General features: G+C 38.3%; 2 protein-coding genes across 2 annotated transcripts in view; one reads left to right on the top strand and one right to left on the bottom strand.

Annotated features, from left to right (window-relative positions):
• Nucleotides 1-16,993, bottom strand: part of emp1 (epithelial membrane protein 1) — a 163,333-nt gene that overhangs the window by 91,438 nt on the left and 54,902 nt on the right. The window lies entirely within an intron of this gene.
• The window catches only part of grin2bb (glutamate receptor, ionotropic, N-methyl D-aspartate 2B, genome duplicate b), a 69,790-nt gene that overhangs the window by 29,750 nt on the left and 23,047 nt on the right, over nt 1-16,993 (top strand). The window contains exons 3-5 of the mRNA XM_062428850.1: nt 1,137-1,280; nt 2,922-3,192; nt 5,295-5,487. Of these exons, the coding sequence (XP_062284834.1) occupies nt 1,137-1,280; nt 2,922-3,192; nt 5,295-5,487 (608 nt within the window). The remainder of the gene's footprint in view (nt 1-1,136; nt 1,281-2,921; nt 3,193-5,294; nt 5,488-16,993) is intronic.

A 16,993-nucleotide genomic window follows, 5' to 3' on the forward strand; every position in this document is an offset into this window, starting at 1 on the left:
AACACTGAAATAGATTGATCTTGCTGAAATTATTCCTCCTGTTCAAACTGACCGATAGAAGATCTTTTTATAATTCACATACAATGTAAGTGATGAGGGACAAAATACACAAGCCTCCTTCTGTGCAAAAATGTATTTCAATGTTTATCTAAAGCTAATATGAAGCTTACTATACTTCCACTGCAGCTCAACAGGGAAAGACTGTCCGAGAAAACACAAAGAGTGAATTTGATGCTAAGAAGACTGTAAATGTGTCAGATATCCAGTTGATATGACTAGTGCAGACTGCTGAAGTCTCATGTAAACTTCAGATAATCTTTTATCTCTTTTTTCTGTTTTTCTTTTTTTGGCACAAAATTGCTGTGTAGACACACTGTGTCCCCATCACTTACATTGAAAGCACATTTGAAGAAGATCTTACCCCAATTTCCTAAAATGTTGAACTGTTCCTCATATTCCTGGATGAAGTAGAATCGAGGAAAGCGAAACAACAATTAGTGTGTCAGCATCACCCAACAAATTCGGGATATAATCCATCTCGACTTGTATGTCCTGACAAGTTGTTTTGCGGGTTTACATGGCTGACTGACCTGCCTTCGACCAATCCACAGCACCAGACACTAAGCTCTTCCTACGTCTCCTCATATCTCCTTGGAGATTAACATTTTGACAGAGTTGTCTACCCGCCCATTTGGTAACCTACATTATAAAGTAAATGTCATTGAACCAGGTGGCCGTCTTATCTTTTGTTCTCTCTGTAGTATGCTAAAGATGTTAAGCTAGCTCTGTTAGGGCTCCTTGATAATAAATGAGTCACCTTGTCTGTGTTTGAATATTCATAACTAGTGGACAGATGTTTTTTGACATTGCAAGAATTGCAAAGTCTTTGTTTAAAACATCATAAATACTGAACATATGTTAAAAAATATGTCAAACTGTACATATCGTTTTGTGTAGTTACAAATAATAAAGAGAAAAAGCAGAACCCAGAGCTCCAAACAAGACTACATGTGTTCCTGAGGCTTTCAGTAGCTGGGCGTGCTCCATAATCATCTGTGCCATAGCGTCCCATCCCCTCTCATGATGTATGACTCATGACCTTGTTTGCTGATTGGCTCCATGTTTCTGGTTTCCAGGACGACCACTCCATGTTTTTCCAGTTTGGTCCATCCATCGAGCAGCAGGCCTCCGTCATGCTGAACATCATGGAGGAGTATGACTGGTACATCTTCTCCATAGTCACCACCTACTACCCTGGTTACCAGGACTTTGTCAATAAGGTAAATAAACACACAATGCGGTAGGTTCATGTGCCATTTATTTGCTACATTAACACCAACTTAAATACACTATCTTTGTACAAAACACACCACTTTACAATAAACTAAGCCAAGAATGATGATGAATATTATCTACTGAGAAAAAATGTATTCCTTTCATTAAAATTTACTCCAGGAGCAGCAGGATACTTATTACTAATACAGCTAATTATTGTAAACTTTCACACATGGTTTCAAATGAGAGAGTCACTTTCGCTCTGGGTCTGATCCACATTAGGTATTATTATTTTTGTCTTTTGTGGACCCACAGGAGGCTTTACCCTTACTGTGGTTTTCACATTGTTTTCTAAGACATGGATAAAACGTGTATGTATATTATCCTTTTTTTAGTTTTTACTAATATATATTTCGCAGTTTTATACATAAATAACAAAATGATCTTAACAAAGGCAACTGTTGCTGAGGACCTGATTGTCTGGTCTTGAACCATAATTTCAAGCGTTTAAAAATGATAAGGTTAGCAGAGTCTGATTGATGTGGGGAGTGAGTTCCATTTTCTGATTGCTTTAATGGAAAAGACAGATTGTCCGAACGTTTCTTTTTGAATTCAACCACTCACTGAGGCTTCAGCCTCCTTATCTCTGGGGCTGAGCACAGACTCTTTCAAGGGGATGGTATGAGATCCTGAATAATTTTGAACATCAGACATACATTTGAACAGAATAAGAAGTTAAAGCAATGACACTGTCTTGACTTTGAGCAAAGTTAGAGTCAAAATCTGGTTTAAAAGAAAAAATACCACACATATTAAGATTATAAATGAGGAGACTTAGTGCACATACTCCTCTGAAGGAGCATTTCCCAGTGGGAAAATTTGCTTTATGGTAAATGTATATAATATATAGATCAACTACAGTCTGCTGTCTCCACTCTATATGTGGAAGTGTTTGAAAGTATATAAACAAACTAATTCAACCCACAGGTGAATTAAGTAGAAGCAAAGCTTATAGCAGTTGATATTTGTGCAGCTATTTATCACCAGCATCATAAAGCTTGTCTTCTCTTACATAAAAGATCAAGGTTTCTTCTTCTTCTTTTAGTACAAAAGAAAACAAGTGTTGTAATGGGATATACTGCACACAAAATGGTTCGCTCTGCCTGTTTTTATTTCAATTTATAGATCTTTATTTGAATTGATAACAACACAAATAAAAATATGTCTTTAATCTAAATGCCATAAAGGAGTTAGTGATCTACAAGTGTAAATTTAGAGGCTATGATAAGATCACTACCTGCTGCAGTATGAAATTATCCATTAATGCTGTGCTGCTCTGGGATTACAGGTACAGATGAAAGAATAAAGCTGACACTATCTCCATGAGAGTTTCCTCTGTGTGTGAGGATATAGTCACAGATATAGTCTCAGATTTGGGAAAAGGTATTACCTAATCTTGCTCATGTTTTGTTTAAAAAATAAAACCACTGCTTCCTACTCTTGAGAGATATGTAAAGACAGAACAGTTTTGTGATCTGGGAGCTGGAGGAGTAGACAACTCCGTCAATTTTGTTCCAGTATCTCTCCTTAACAACACTAGCCTACACTTTTATTAGGAAAAAAAAATCTCTCTCTTTCCTAACCAGGTCCGCAGCACCATTGATAACAGCTTTGCAGGCTGGGAGCTAGAAGAAGTCCTCCTCTTGGACATGTCAGCAGACGACGGAGATTCCAAGATCCAGAACCAGCTGAAGAAACTGCAGAGTCCTGTCATCCTGCTTTACTGCACAAAGGAGGAGGCCTCCACTATCTTTGAGGTGGCCCATTCTGTGGGCCTCACAGGTTACGGCTTCACCTGGATTGTGCCCTCGCTCGTGGCTGGAGATGTAGACCACGTTCCCTCTGTTTTCCCTACAGGTACACACAAACACAGATCATTACATGGAGTATGCTCCATGTATCATTGCATTGCTAATTGAATAGATGCAGTTGCAGCTTTTGAAATAATAAATCAGCATGACCAAATTAATTGTGATGCTTTGTTATATATAAGAGGATTTTTCAATATTAAGACCATTGTCACATACACTCTGCTGCTTCCACTTAAGTGGATTGTGTGATTTTTTTTTTCTTCTTCATAGCTGTACCATACCTTGTAAATGCTATTGTGATAAACTCTTACTCTCTGCTTCAGTTCCCTGATCTGTAGTGATGAGATCTGGAGCACAACGTTATAGTTGAAGCTTTTAATAATGTGTAACTTTGGTTTCCTATCACAACATCTATTGCATTTCTTGTGAGAGGAACCACTCCTCTGTTGCCCTCCCTGGGGTTTCTTCCTTTTTTCCTGGAGCGGTTTTTTGGGGAGTCATCTAAAACAAGCACTTAAGGACAGAGGGAGTCTGCCATGCTATATTGAGTGTAACATCCTCAATATAACATTGACACATTTGTTATTTTGGGCTATTTACTGTAAATAACTTGTCTTGCCTTTGACTTTTACTGCTGGCAATCTAGCCAGTTTCCTTCAAGATCCAACACATGATGATGTCCATCTATCTGATCAAATGAAGATGCTGGGATGCACTTATTTCTTAGTAATTATGCATTAATTTTATTTTTATCTCAGAATTGTGTGTCAATAGTTTATAGAAGTAAAAACACTTTACATTTTGAATCATAATATTGTTGGAAAATAAGATTTTTAACCTGTATTGTGCAATATCACTCTCACTATACTGGTGTATTGAATCACTGATTATATCTATATATACTGTATATATACTGATATTTAAGTACTTATTTACAATGCAGAGGATTTTATTGAAGGGATGTACTGATATGACTCTTCTCTGGATCTCAACACATGGTTAAATAGAGTGTGGAGGTCAGAGGTCAAATGAAAAGGAGCCAAGTTCAAACACATCTAAGCAACTCCTGTGCTTCAGCGTCACTGACCTGAAACTGAAATCCATATAACATTACAAGTTTTCAAAGACATTTGAATTGAAGTGTAGGCACAAGTGACAGATGGGCTTGTTTACATACAGTACATGTAAATGTTCTCCTTGTGTATTTGTGCTACACTCAGCCAGGCAGTGTTAGGCTGCTTACTAATTCCTGTTAACTTCAGTTAACTGAGTTTGTGACTCATTTTGGAGTCCATCTGGTTGTAAGAAAATTATAATATTACAATGAGTTATTATTAATATAAACTACATGAGACAAACATGGCCTGACAAGCTTTAATTTTATATTGTGGTGATCAGTTGTTATAAAAGTCTGAACGTTGAACTCACTAAATCCCTGTGATGTTTCTCCAGGTTAACAGTTCAGGCAGGAAAAAGACACCTTTGTAGTTTTGAAGTGGTTCTCCCTCACACCCTTCCTCTGATCCAGCAGTTTATCTAAACTATGAACTATTTGCTTGGGCAGATGACCAAAAATATCGCACTTTGACATATGTGTGAAACTAGTAAAAGCACCAAGGCAAATACAGGTTTGTTTGTTTTTTCCAATAGATTTGCAGTGCAGGTTTCAAATTTGAACACATAATCCAAGCCAGCCACTGGAAATGAAAAATGTGGTTGTTTATAGGTGTAAGAAATGGATGTTGATATCTGATAGCCAGCAGTTCCTCATGTTTGGAAAGCCAACTAAAATGAGCTGAGGGACACCTGCAGTCTTGACACTATTTTTTTCCCACATGTTCTTAAGCTTTATGAGCATTTTTGAGAAAGTAAACAGCTCTTCTCTGGCTTGGAACACATTAAAATATTGTAGGTGTGATTGCTCTCTTAATTTTGTGTCCATGTTCAGCCTCTTCTAAAATGCTTTCATTTTTGTGTCTATTATCCCCCTCTGGCTATTTTTCATTGAACTTCCCTCTCTTTCTCACCTTTCTGTCTCTCTCGCTCTCTCTGCTTTAATCTTTCTCTATATTTCTCTCTTCTTCTTTCCTCTGTCCATACATGCCTTCCTCTCACCTCACTTTGTCTCTCTCTCTCTTTCTTTCCCAGGGCTTATCTCGGTGTCATATGACGAATGGGACTACAACATCGAGGCCAGGGTACGTGATGCAGTGGCTGTCATTGCCACGGCGACCTCCACCATGATGCTGGACCGAGGGCCACACACCCTGCTGAAGTCTAGCTGCCTCGGGACACCTGACAAAAAGAGCTCCAACACCGGCCACTCCAAGGAAATACTGAAGTGAGTCAATGCTAGGGGGATGGGTGGCCGGGGAACAGCCGGGCGGAAAGACAGAAATAGAAAAATGTACAAATATAATGTACACTTAAAATGTGTGACAAACTGAGCAACTGTTCGCTGAACCTCATCCCAGAAAAGCAATTTTTAAATCACAGCTTAACAAATGATACTAGGCAAGCTTGGGTGGCTTGTGTGGGTCTGTAGTTAGACTGATACTCCACTTCTTATGTTAGACTTTCCAAAACCCCAAGAGTACAAGGTGGCATTCAGAGCGACATCAGCTCTCATTAAGTTAAATGGGGGCTCTGTGCAGTGGTCGTCTGGCAAAAAAGTTGAATCAGGCTCAACTTTGGCTAATCACATACATGCAAATGCACATTTCTGCTGCTTTGTAATGTTCAAGTACTTACCTCGCAATCGTCATGACGAAAGATAAAACAGTTGCAACTGTGACTATTCAGAGTTGTAAAATCTTGTCTGTTAAAGTTAGAGAACATCTAATAAGTCTTTAAATACATTTATCTGTAGCTCCAACCGTACTTCCTGGAACGTATTTCATTGTTTCGTTTTATCCATAGGCTGCATATAAAGATATAAAGGACGTTACGAGGTGTGATGTCACCCATTGGTTTGCATTGGAGTTGGTATACAGCAGACATCAAAGCCTGTTTTAAGTCTTTGAATCTTATTCAAGGGGGCAATAATTTCCAAAATGACCACCAGCACATTTATTAGTCGGCCTGAATTTAGCAACTGAGACAATAGTGCGATTGGGACTTCATTTAAAATCATTTCTAGAGAGAAATCGATGCTTTTTGAATGGGAGTCAGTTGGAGCCACATTGGCTTGGGCCTCAACCGTGGTGGTTGTCGCTTGGATATATCATGTATGTATGTATGTATGTATGTATGTATGTATGTATGTATGTATGTATGTATGTATGTATGTATGTATGTATGTAGAATACAAATGTATGACCCTTTTACCATTCTTGAAAGACAAATCATCTTAAAACAATAACATGTCAGCTGGAAATGGAGACTTCACCTTCAGAGGTTAAGTGTTTGCAAGCTAGTAAGCAGGTTGGTGTTAGCATTAGCTTGCACTCGCTTGCTACAGGTGATAAAATCTATTAGCGACAGTGGTCATTTCAGCCAACAAAATCCATGGTTAAAAGCTTTTTTTGGTTTTACTCACTTTCACATAAAATATAATCCCAATAATTGTTTTTAGAATAGATTAATTTTGAAATCTGCTGTCGATATCATTGTAAAACTGCATATGTGCTATGAGGGAACAGATAACGTGACAGGCGTAGCAAAAGTAACAAAGGTTTTAATTGCTCCTCAAATAAACAGGGTTGTTTTTACTTCAAATTGACATCACAGATCCTTTTGCCATCTAAGCTGTAACTTCAAATCAACAATCTGTGTTTTTGATGGAATATTGTTTTAAGTTTAAGCTCAGATCCGTTAAAAACAATCTTCACTGCTGGTAAAAAAAAAGGGCAAATGAAAACTCAATGAGCCATTTTCCTATTATTTCTGAATCTTTGTAATTCAAATTGGTGCAAAAATGGAACAGAGCGTCATGCACAATGTAAGAACATGGTGTGAACAAACGCAGTCGATATCTTTTTTTAAGTCATATGAGTTATAGCCAAAGGAACCAGCTGGTAAATTATCAGAAAAAAAAGTAGTTCAGTTTTCAGCTGCTGAAGCACAGTTTAAAATATCACATAAATGCAGCACATGTGCAAACACACACACGCACGCGACGTGACATATATTCATACATACGGCGCACACACAGTCATACAATAGAAAAACATTAACCATGTTGACACCTTCCCTGAGGAAAAATTGTTTAACCAGCCATTTAAAACCATAAAACATAAGAGGAAAAGACACAAGCTTTCAGACTTTCAACATCTCATCCTATCTTCATCTTAACCCACAGCCATCTACCAAGGAAAACATCCTTCTTTTCCTTTTCCTCTGAACCTCTTCTCCTTATTATGGCACATTGCGGAAAAGCAGGAGCATTGGTATTCAATAATTAATCCCCATTTAACTTTATAGGGCATGCTTTTACTGTTTACATTGATCAGAGATTCCACAGCTAATTGAATGCTCGGGGACAACCGGATTAATGACAAAAGAGCCAAAGAACAACATAGGGATTATGACAAGCACACAAGCAAACACACAGCATTTTACTGCCCTTCAGGGCTAAATCCAATAAAAGTTTAGAATATACTGAAGCCATTCCTTACACCGCATCCTGACATACAGCGACGTGAGCGAGCGAGCGAGAAAAAGTGATTAAAATGCATGAGTTTTCAATCAGCCTTTCCTGACATGCCACAAGCGACATCGCCCTGTCCAGCGATGACGCCCACTCCTCAAAAAATCGCTCGCTCTGTCTCTGGACGAAATTTCGCAGCCGTGTCCCGTCCCTAAACACTTCTTATTGGTTGAAATGTACATGCTGCTTCCTGTTGACAAGCTAGCTAGCAGAGAGAGGGTTTCAGGACAGTTTAGTGCGAGATTTCATCACCGGTTCGTTCGCTCGCTGTATGTTAGGATGGGGTGTTAGGCACATACCTGCTTTTTATACCCCCTTTTTTTCTAAAATAAAATAATTTCTTCTATTTTTTATTTTTATTTTTTTCTCTATCAATTCAGATTTAAGGGATGTGAATATAAGAATATATTATGTAACATCCCCTGCCATCGCTGCATTAATCTCCAGGTTGAGGTTGATGTATTACTGTAAATTGGGGTCTTGTCTCATGTTTCTGTTTTTAATGTCGGGAGCAGTCACGCATGCCACCCAGGATTCCACCACCAACAGAGCTGAAATAACAATAACCCCACAACCATGAATATTTCAGTCCCCAAAGGGCACTATCAGACACAGGGTTAGCTCTCAATCATCCTTCAGGCACACACCTGGGACTTTCCTGTGTGTGTGCCTGTGTGTGTGTGTGTGTGTGTGTGTGTGTGTGTGTGTGTGTGTGTGTGTGTGTGTGTGTGTGTGTGTGTGTGTGTGTGTGTGTGTGTGTGTGTGTGTGTGTGTGTGTGTGTGTGTGTGTGTGTGTGTGTGTGTGTGTGTGTGTAAGAGATTAAGGGTGGTGTGTTTTTCAACCAACCATTCCATTTTTCTTCAATCGTCTGAACGAAGGTAGGGAATTTGTATCGGTGGATCTTGGTGATGACCCCAGGGGTTTAACAGCAAGCTAAAACACACCCACGCGTGTACACACACACACACACACACACACACACACACACACACACACACACACACACACACAGACACAGAGATTTATTTCCACCTATTCCATCCACTCACCCCAAGAGACAAAAGCAGTAATAAGGCCATATGTCTGTGCGTGGTCCTGTATAGCTACAGGCCACAGTGGGCTGCATGCATGCTGGATTAGCATGCTATCCTGTCAGCGCTGATGGACAGAGATGGGAGGCCCCGGTGAGTCACGCTCTCAGATTTGTTTAGGGGCTGCATGACCTTATGGGGCACACACAAGCATGAATACACCGCAAGCGCTCACACGCGCCAACACAAATAACACCACAAATAAGTGAACACACACAGAGCTCTAGAGGCCATCCATTGTTTCCTGCCTGACAGAGAGGACAGGAACGCTGGGATAATGAGAAAATGTGCTCCAAGTGGTTTTGGATGAGGCACTAAGGGGCTTATTTGTGCGCGTATGGTTCAGGGAAAGGAATGTTTTTATTATTCGTTTGACTGTGTGTGTGTGTGTGTGTGTGTGTGTGTGTGTGTGTGTGTGTGTGTGTGTGTGTGTGTGTGTGTGTGTGTGCGTGTGCGTGTGTGCACATGTTGCATTCAAATCCCCCCTCAGATCGCTGTGCTGATATACAAACGGTATATATGATGTAATTGATGATTAATATTTTGTAGTGAGTTTGCGTTTATTTGATCTGACGAGATTTGATCCGATTTTTATTGATGTCTCTGAGATTGCTGCAGTGGTGAAATGCAATTCAGTACATTCACTAAAGTACTGTACTTGTGTATATTTTTTTTGGTATTTCCATTTTATGCTTCAACTACGTTACAGGTGGAAATACTTTACTTTTTACTCCAGTATGTGTATTTATTTGACAGATAAAGTTACTATTTATATTTGAGATTAAGATATTACATTAATGATAAACTCATAAAATACAGATTATTAAAAGAGATTAATAAAAGATTAAACCGGTGCCCCCTACATCTTTTTCCTTGTGACGGCTTACAAAACTGTTTAGTTGGGACTCCTTGTCATGTTTCAGATGTCTATGAGTTGTTAGCGCAAAAGGCAGATTTCCCTTTTTAAACTTCTTAAATAGTTTGATGTAAATAATTGTTAAAGCCCCCAAAAGAAATACATCAATTCATATAGTACAATTTTTTTCCTCCATCCTTCCTTGTTAATCTTGTTTTTTTTTCATTGGTATCATTCAATCATTTAGTATATTTACTCAAGTGTAGGATCTTCCACCACTGGCTGGTTCAGTGTGTTTGCCTTCAGCCTTCCAGTTGAGCTTATAAGACAATCTCCTCTGCAGGCCAGTCTAGCACTTGTGCTGCCTGTCACGCATGTAAGGCAACCATATTATTCTCATCCTGTGTCACCTTTAAAGTATTTTTTCCTGCAGTGGGAGAGCAGCATTCTCGCTCTGTTTATTAGAGAGTGAGCAGGCCGTTTCACTTAGCCTCTGGGCATCTAGAGCACAAATGTCTCTTTTCATAGATGCTTCCTTACATGGACGCAGGTTAGAGTATCAAATTTACACATGGTCACTTGCACATCATGTCTCTGACAGCTTTCTGTTTTACTTTGTTTTCTTTTGTCAACCTTTCCATTTTAACAAGATATCTGTCTGGACTGTGGATACTTCACCTTTGGTCTACTTCCTTTTGTTCCTGAATATTCTTTGCTTTTCATCGTTCCTTTATTTCCTTTTCTCGCTCTGTGATGCTCTCGCATCAGTTCATTCTCACTGAGAAGCTTTGAGTTAAATTAAGCTAAATGTTGAATTAGAAAGCCACGATGGCTCTCCTCCACCCTGATTAATTTTCTTCCTGTATCAAAAAGTGTTGATCCTAATTTTCTATGTATACATATGTCTTAATGAGGGAGGATTAGTGTATTAAAGGACAGGATTACTAATATTGAGCTTGAATTAAATTTTGCTCATTTAGCTCTTTCCTCCCTTTACGATTAAATTGAATTCCTGTGAGGTAAATGGCATAGAAATAACCATTCAATAATTCCTGTGGCCTGTATAGCAATGGTTCACTTATTGGATCAGTGTACACTATAGTGCACATCTGTCATACTTATTTTCTGCCTCCTGGATGCTCAGTAGCTCAACTTTAATTAATTCAACTTTTCAGTGTTATTAACACGTCTTTTATCATGCTGTTTTGAATTCATTGTTTGATGATAACCTCAATTTTACTTCTGTTGTATTTAAAAAAGGGTGGATTTTAATTAAAGCAACACAATAACTCCACAAAAGCTGAAAGAATTTTTGGGATGGATTACAATTGATAAGATTTGTCTTTCATTCAGTATAAAGACTACTTCCTGTCTCCTCTTAAAACATCATTATTTTAACAGTGATTTGTAACAGTTTTGGAAAGCACCATTCCTCACAATATATTTAAAGAAGTAGGTGGTCTAAAAAATGTATTTATGTGTAATTACAATGTTACAAAGTTGCCTATAAAACTTTCCAAATGTTATCAACAAGCTTTGTTGGCACGGGGGCTGTGCTATTCACACAATTTCTCTCCACATAAATCAATAATTTGGAACAATGAAAGTATTACTAAAAGGAACAAATCTCTATATTATCAAACTTGGGTTGACAAAAACATAATCTTTGTAAAGGACCTTTTTGATGACAATGGTCTACTACTCACATATGAGATCTTCCTTAAGGAGACAGTGTTTCCTGTCAAGCCCAAAGAATATGGTTTAGTAGTTAAATCCATTCATTATTTATTATTTATTTATATTAAATCCATTTATTAGAACTAATGAAAGGCTATATAAAGCAACTTGAGATCTCATTGTATGCTTAACATAAATGGCGTTAAGTTTATGAGTAACAAATGGACCAACAAACATATCAGAAAATGTTTTTACAACACAAGGAAAGTAACACCACGTGGACTGGAATTCTCACTTTAAAGACATAATTTGGCGTAGAGCATGGCTTGTTCCTTTTAAATTTATAATATCAAACAAAATTAGAGAACTACATTTGAAAATTTTACACAACATCTATCCAACATATATTTACCTTTCTAGATTTTTACAAACAGATGGCAAGTGCTCTTTTTGTAAAACTGAAAAAGAGGATGTTGTTCATTTATTTTGTAAGTGCTCATTTTGTTTCACTTTTTGAAAGGATTTGGAAAGTTATATTTTAAACAATACTTCAAATAAGATTTGTATTGAAGGAAAAAACATTATTTCCGGTTTTGTGTTTCAAAATAAGAATATTTGTAACATTGTAACTTTTTATTTTGTTAGGAAAATGTCATATCCATAAGGCCAAAATATCAAAAACAACCCCATCATTTAGGTTATTTTTAATTGAAATAAAATATTAGTTTGAGTCTCTTAAATATATAACAAATAAGAAAAATATATCTGTCATTGAATTCTATCAAAACTGTTTTAATGGAAGATGTCTGTCACTTATACCATTTTTATTTACTTACTTTTTTAATCTTTATTTATATTATTTCATATTGAAACAGTTTTATTTGTCTATTTACACTTCCTTCGTTAATATTGTATTTAGGAACTGATTAGAGGAGTGCACATCATCAAACAACATTTGGTGATTTGATTTGTTGGGTATTGTGTCATAAACATTGTCATTTACTGCTTTTTCCTTGGAACATGATCACCTTCTACTTTAGTTGGTCAATGTCTGTTCACTTACTGGTGTATGCACGTACTGGAGTCAATTTTAGCAGTGACTACACATCTTTGAATGAAACTGGACATATCAAATCAGCAAAGTGATTCATAATTTCCACCTCTGTCTTATTGCGTTTACCTGTGTGGTTATGTAGAAGTAAAGAGATCTACAGTGACAGTGATAAAGTATCAAAGAGTTTACTTGTGAAGGAATATTGGAGAGTTTTGAAAACATTTTCTGGCTGCATTGCATTCTGGTCTTTTGAATGTGCTGTCAGGGGAGGCATTATTATATCTGCTTCTACTACACTGGATTTATGCCTGTATGACTGATAACGTCAGCACCAAATTGTGACTTTAAAAAATAAGCTTTTCATCTTTGAATATGAGCCAACAAGCGTTTACAGTAACATGACATCATATTGTGCGTGTTATACCAATGATCTGCATTCGTACGAAAAATACATGAACTACTAATTGGGGCCAAAAAAGTGAATTGTGCTGTAAATATCCAATAGCTGTTTTTAATATTGAATTAAATGGTTTTCTGTGGCTTTCAGCAGTGTTGCTCTAACAGCGTCTGCTGTCAGATGGAGCTAAGATGTTCCTTCCTCACAGATATTATGCATTCGTTGATTAATGAATTAATTTTTCATTTAAACTGCTTCAAGTCATTTTTGTTACATACTTACATAATAATAAATATTACATATTTTATATTTTAGTCCCACCCCACATTTATTTAATGTTTTATACACAAGCCTTTTAAAGTAATCTTGGCTAATGTTGGAGTTTCCTTGTGGCATAAAACTGTGCCTTGGCAAGTTACCGCCAATGAGATGAGATCATCAGACCCTTTTAAGAAATTACTAGAAAGCTTGTCAATCTCACATTGTGCCATGTTCTTTATTAATATCCTTTTTTTAAATTAAGGGCTGTCTTTGCATTAAGAACATATCCTTGACTAAACCTTAAAAACAAAAAATCAGATCATATTTTCTGAGATCACAGACAGCCACTGAAACATGAACGTCAGTATTTGATGTCTGCGGACTGTGGAAGGTCAGCGTCCTTGTCTGTTAAGCCCTTGTTCACATTTGAAATGAGAGAGGCCTCTCTCTGATGCAGAGCTCCCTCTCTCCAGAATCCACAGGTAGCTGTCTGATGTCTCCTCCTCAACAGGGGTCCTCATGGACCCAGATCACATGGCACTCCTGTGGACTCACTTATTAAAGGCTGCAGCTCAAAGAGACTCTAAGCCTTATATCTCTCCTATGTGTAGTCCACATCACTCTGCATGTGTGTTTGCGCTGTGAGAGCTGTGCCACCAGCAATAAATGAGTCAACAAATAAACAAGTAATTATATTTGTGTGCTCTATGTACATCACTGAAATTGAACATTTTGATCTCATGGTATTAGGTTTTTCAAAATTCTGTATCAATACCAATGTTCAGAGTTATTCAAGTAAAGCGAAAGCCACAAATTCACCTGGATGAAAAGCTTTTAGTTGATAGTTGTTGTTAGTTTGTAGTTTGTTTGCTACTAGCCAGTCAGATATCTTCATGTCTAGTCCGTTTTATTTATATTGCCCAATAGCTGAAATCACAATTTTCCCTTAAGGAGCTTTAATGAAAAAGAAAGACTATGACAGCACTCCAAATTGATTTTTTAATTGCCAAAAAAGTAAATTTGGAGTGCTGTCCTAGTCTTTCTTTTTCATTATTATCCACTTCAAGGATCCAGCACCCAGTTTTTGTGGTATGATCATGAGTTGAGTGCCTTCTTATTCCTGAAGGGGTTTTACTATCTGCATAGCATACCCCCTATACTTAGACGCTCGATTCAGGTGAGGAAAAACTCCACACAACAGGAAAATGGAAGAGCAACAGAGGAGGATTTTATATTCAAAGAAACACAGAAGCTTTAATTATCACACATGCTGGGGATAACTAACACATGCTCATCATATAAGTTATTATGGAGTTATTATAAGTTAATAAATTATTAACAGCTAGCTGGTTTTTCTCATGTGATTCAGAAAACACAGTAATTCCCCATATATTCGAATGTGAACCAGTACATTCAGTCACAGTGATGCACATACTGATTCACATGACAACCAATAATTTGGTTCAAATTCAGAACACAATTCAACTTAATTTGGTCAGTAGCACCAACATATACGACAGGGGCATGTCAGTGGTGACTTTTTAATAATTTTAATGATTTAATGTACATTATATTTGATTAAAATTGCATTGAATAAAAAAAAAATTCAAGATGTGGTTTGGATGTTAAGGGCATGTCAGTGCACTGCTCATTCTTTTATTGCATTGGCTAGCATCCTGTTTGCTCCTGTGTGTAGTCGTTGCCTGCTCAACGTTCTGATGTGTACCTGTTTAACTAAAATATTAATATTGAAGGTCTTAAATGTATTGTATTCACACATAGGCCCCCAGTCCTTAGTGGCAGAGCTCCTGCACCGCATGTATCGTGCATTAACATAATTTACCATATTCTGTCTCCTCACACAGTCACTGTTTCTATCCTACAGGACTTGTAATATGAAGTACATATTTCATCAGTATTTGGTAACTCTTCAGAGGCAGGTCTTCTGCAGTCATCCCAGATTATGAGTCATCCACCCAAACCTGATACAGTATGTACGTGTGTGTGTGTGTGTGTGTGTGTGTGTGTGTGTGTGTGTGTGCGCGCGCGTGTACCACAGATTTCTTTAGACACACGCGCACACACACACGCACACATACATATGTATTTTTACATCCCTGCATTGCAGTCATAGAGAATTTGTGACCCTGCTCAGCTTCAGTTGGAGATAAAAGAAAGAATTCAGATAAGTCGTATCAAATGGCTCTGAAATATGTTTCGAAGAGATTTGAAAAAATGGGGGGAGGGAAAAAAAGAAAAAAAGAGGGATTGTGTCCATGGCATTGATGATTCAGTGTCTCTGTAACTAAAAAATAAATTCCCCTCACAGCCAGTGATTAGTTGGGGAACAGTTGGTGAGAGAGGCGCACACCAGCGCTGCATATGGCTGTGATCAAGCTGCATGAGGTTCCTTTAGTAGCTCGTCCTGGTTGTGTTTTTTTTTCCTCTTACAGCAGAGTCAGAGGGGAAGTCTGACAAGAGAAGGGATCAAACAGCACATAAAAGCTACATCAATAGTACAGGGCTACAAAATGATAAACAGAGGAGTCTCCTCTGCTGTAAATTCACAGCATGCATTCATCTTTGTAAAGGCACAGGTTAATGTGCAGGCAGATGAATCCTATTGATGTGCGATTCGATGCGCTACTCAGAGGTGAGATGGAGAGATTGATCTGAAAGTGAAAGACAGCATGAGGGGAAATGGGTAAACACTCAGGTTTATACAGAAAAATACTCCTTTCTCTCTTTCGCTTTCAACCAGCCTCTCTCCAGTGAGATTACTGTTCCCATGGCAACGCAGCTGATTGCATGAAAATTGCTGTGGTTGTGGGTGCCATGGCAACACATTACATTAAATTAGGCTGGTGTTAAGAGCCTCCCTGTGTCCCTATGTTGCAGTTTTGCATGTGCTTACACATGCCAGCCAGTCACGATGACACATGAACATACATTCGCATGCAGCCCACTGCTGGTCACATGGGTCGTCATGGCATCAGGGCAGCAACAAGTTGGTCCTCGAGAGCTTCCACCCACACCACCTTGATCTTTTTGGTTCCTTATTCAAACTGAGATTATGCTTAGCAGGCTAATCCCATGTTACACGCGCATTACAGTACTTTTAGCGCGCTAGCCAGCCAGTGAGCAGCAATAGGCATTTCATGGAGGCTTGAGTCATATTATTGACTTGCTCAATGCATGTAGCCTACTTAGGTCTGTGTGTGTATGTGTGAGGTGGGATATAAATATAGTCAAAGACATTACAGATAGAAGTACTGAATGTTCTAGTAGGAGGTACTTGCGATAAAATCTTGGGTAAGTTTCAGGCCCATTGCTCATCTGTTGTCTTGTGAATAGATATATTGTCTTTTTTTTCATGCTGTTGACTTGGTTGGAGATGATGGTGGGTAAATGTGAACAGCACCTCCTTTAAAAAATCTGCACGCACGCGCACACACACACACACACACATGTGGCCCCTCACTCCTTGCATTCAGACAAGATATTTATTTCTCCAGTGGATTGTTTCAGAGGCAGAGCGTCTCCATGGTGATGGCAGCCCACAGATCGGGACGAGGAAGAGTGAGGGAAGGAGGCGGCAGCGAGAGAGAGAAAGAAAGAGATTCCAGCTTATCTGCTACTGCTGTACACTTGTTGACACACATATATGCTGATATGTATTCACACAGGCACTTAATACGCTCGCCCTCTCTACTCCTTCCCTCTCTTCCACCTTTCACTCAGGGTTTCTTGTTTCTCTCCTCACGCTCCCTGCTCTCACTTAACTCTCACCTCCTCCCTATGCTTACTCTTCATCCCTCTAAGTCTATCAGGTGGCATATTCTGTATGTTTTACCAGGCTTCA

This window comes from Scomber scombrus, chromosome 2 (assembly GCF_963691925.1).
Source record: "Scomber scombrus chromosome 2, fScoSco1.1, whole genome shotgun sequence".
Classification (NCBI taxonomy): domain Eukaryota; kingdom Metazoa; phylum Chordata; class Actinopteri; order Scombriformes; family Scombridae; genus Scomber; species Scomber scombrus.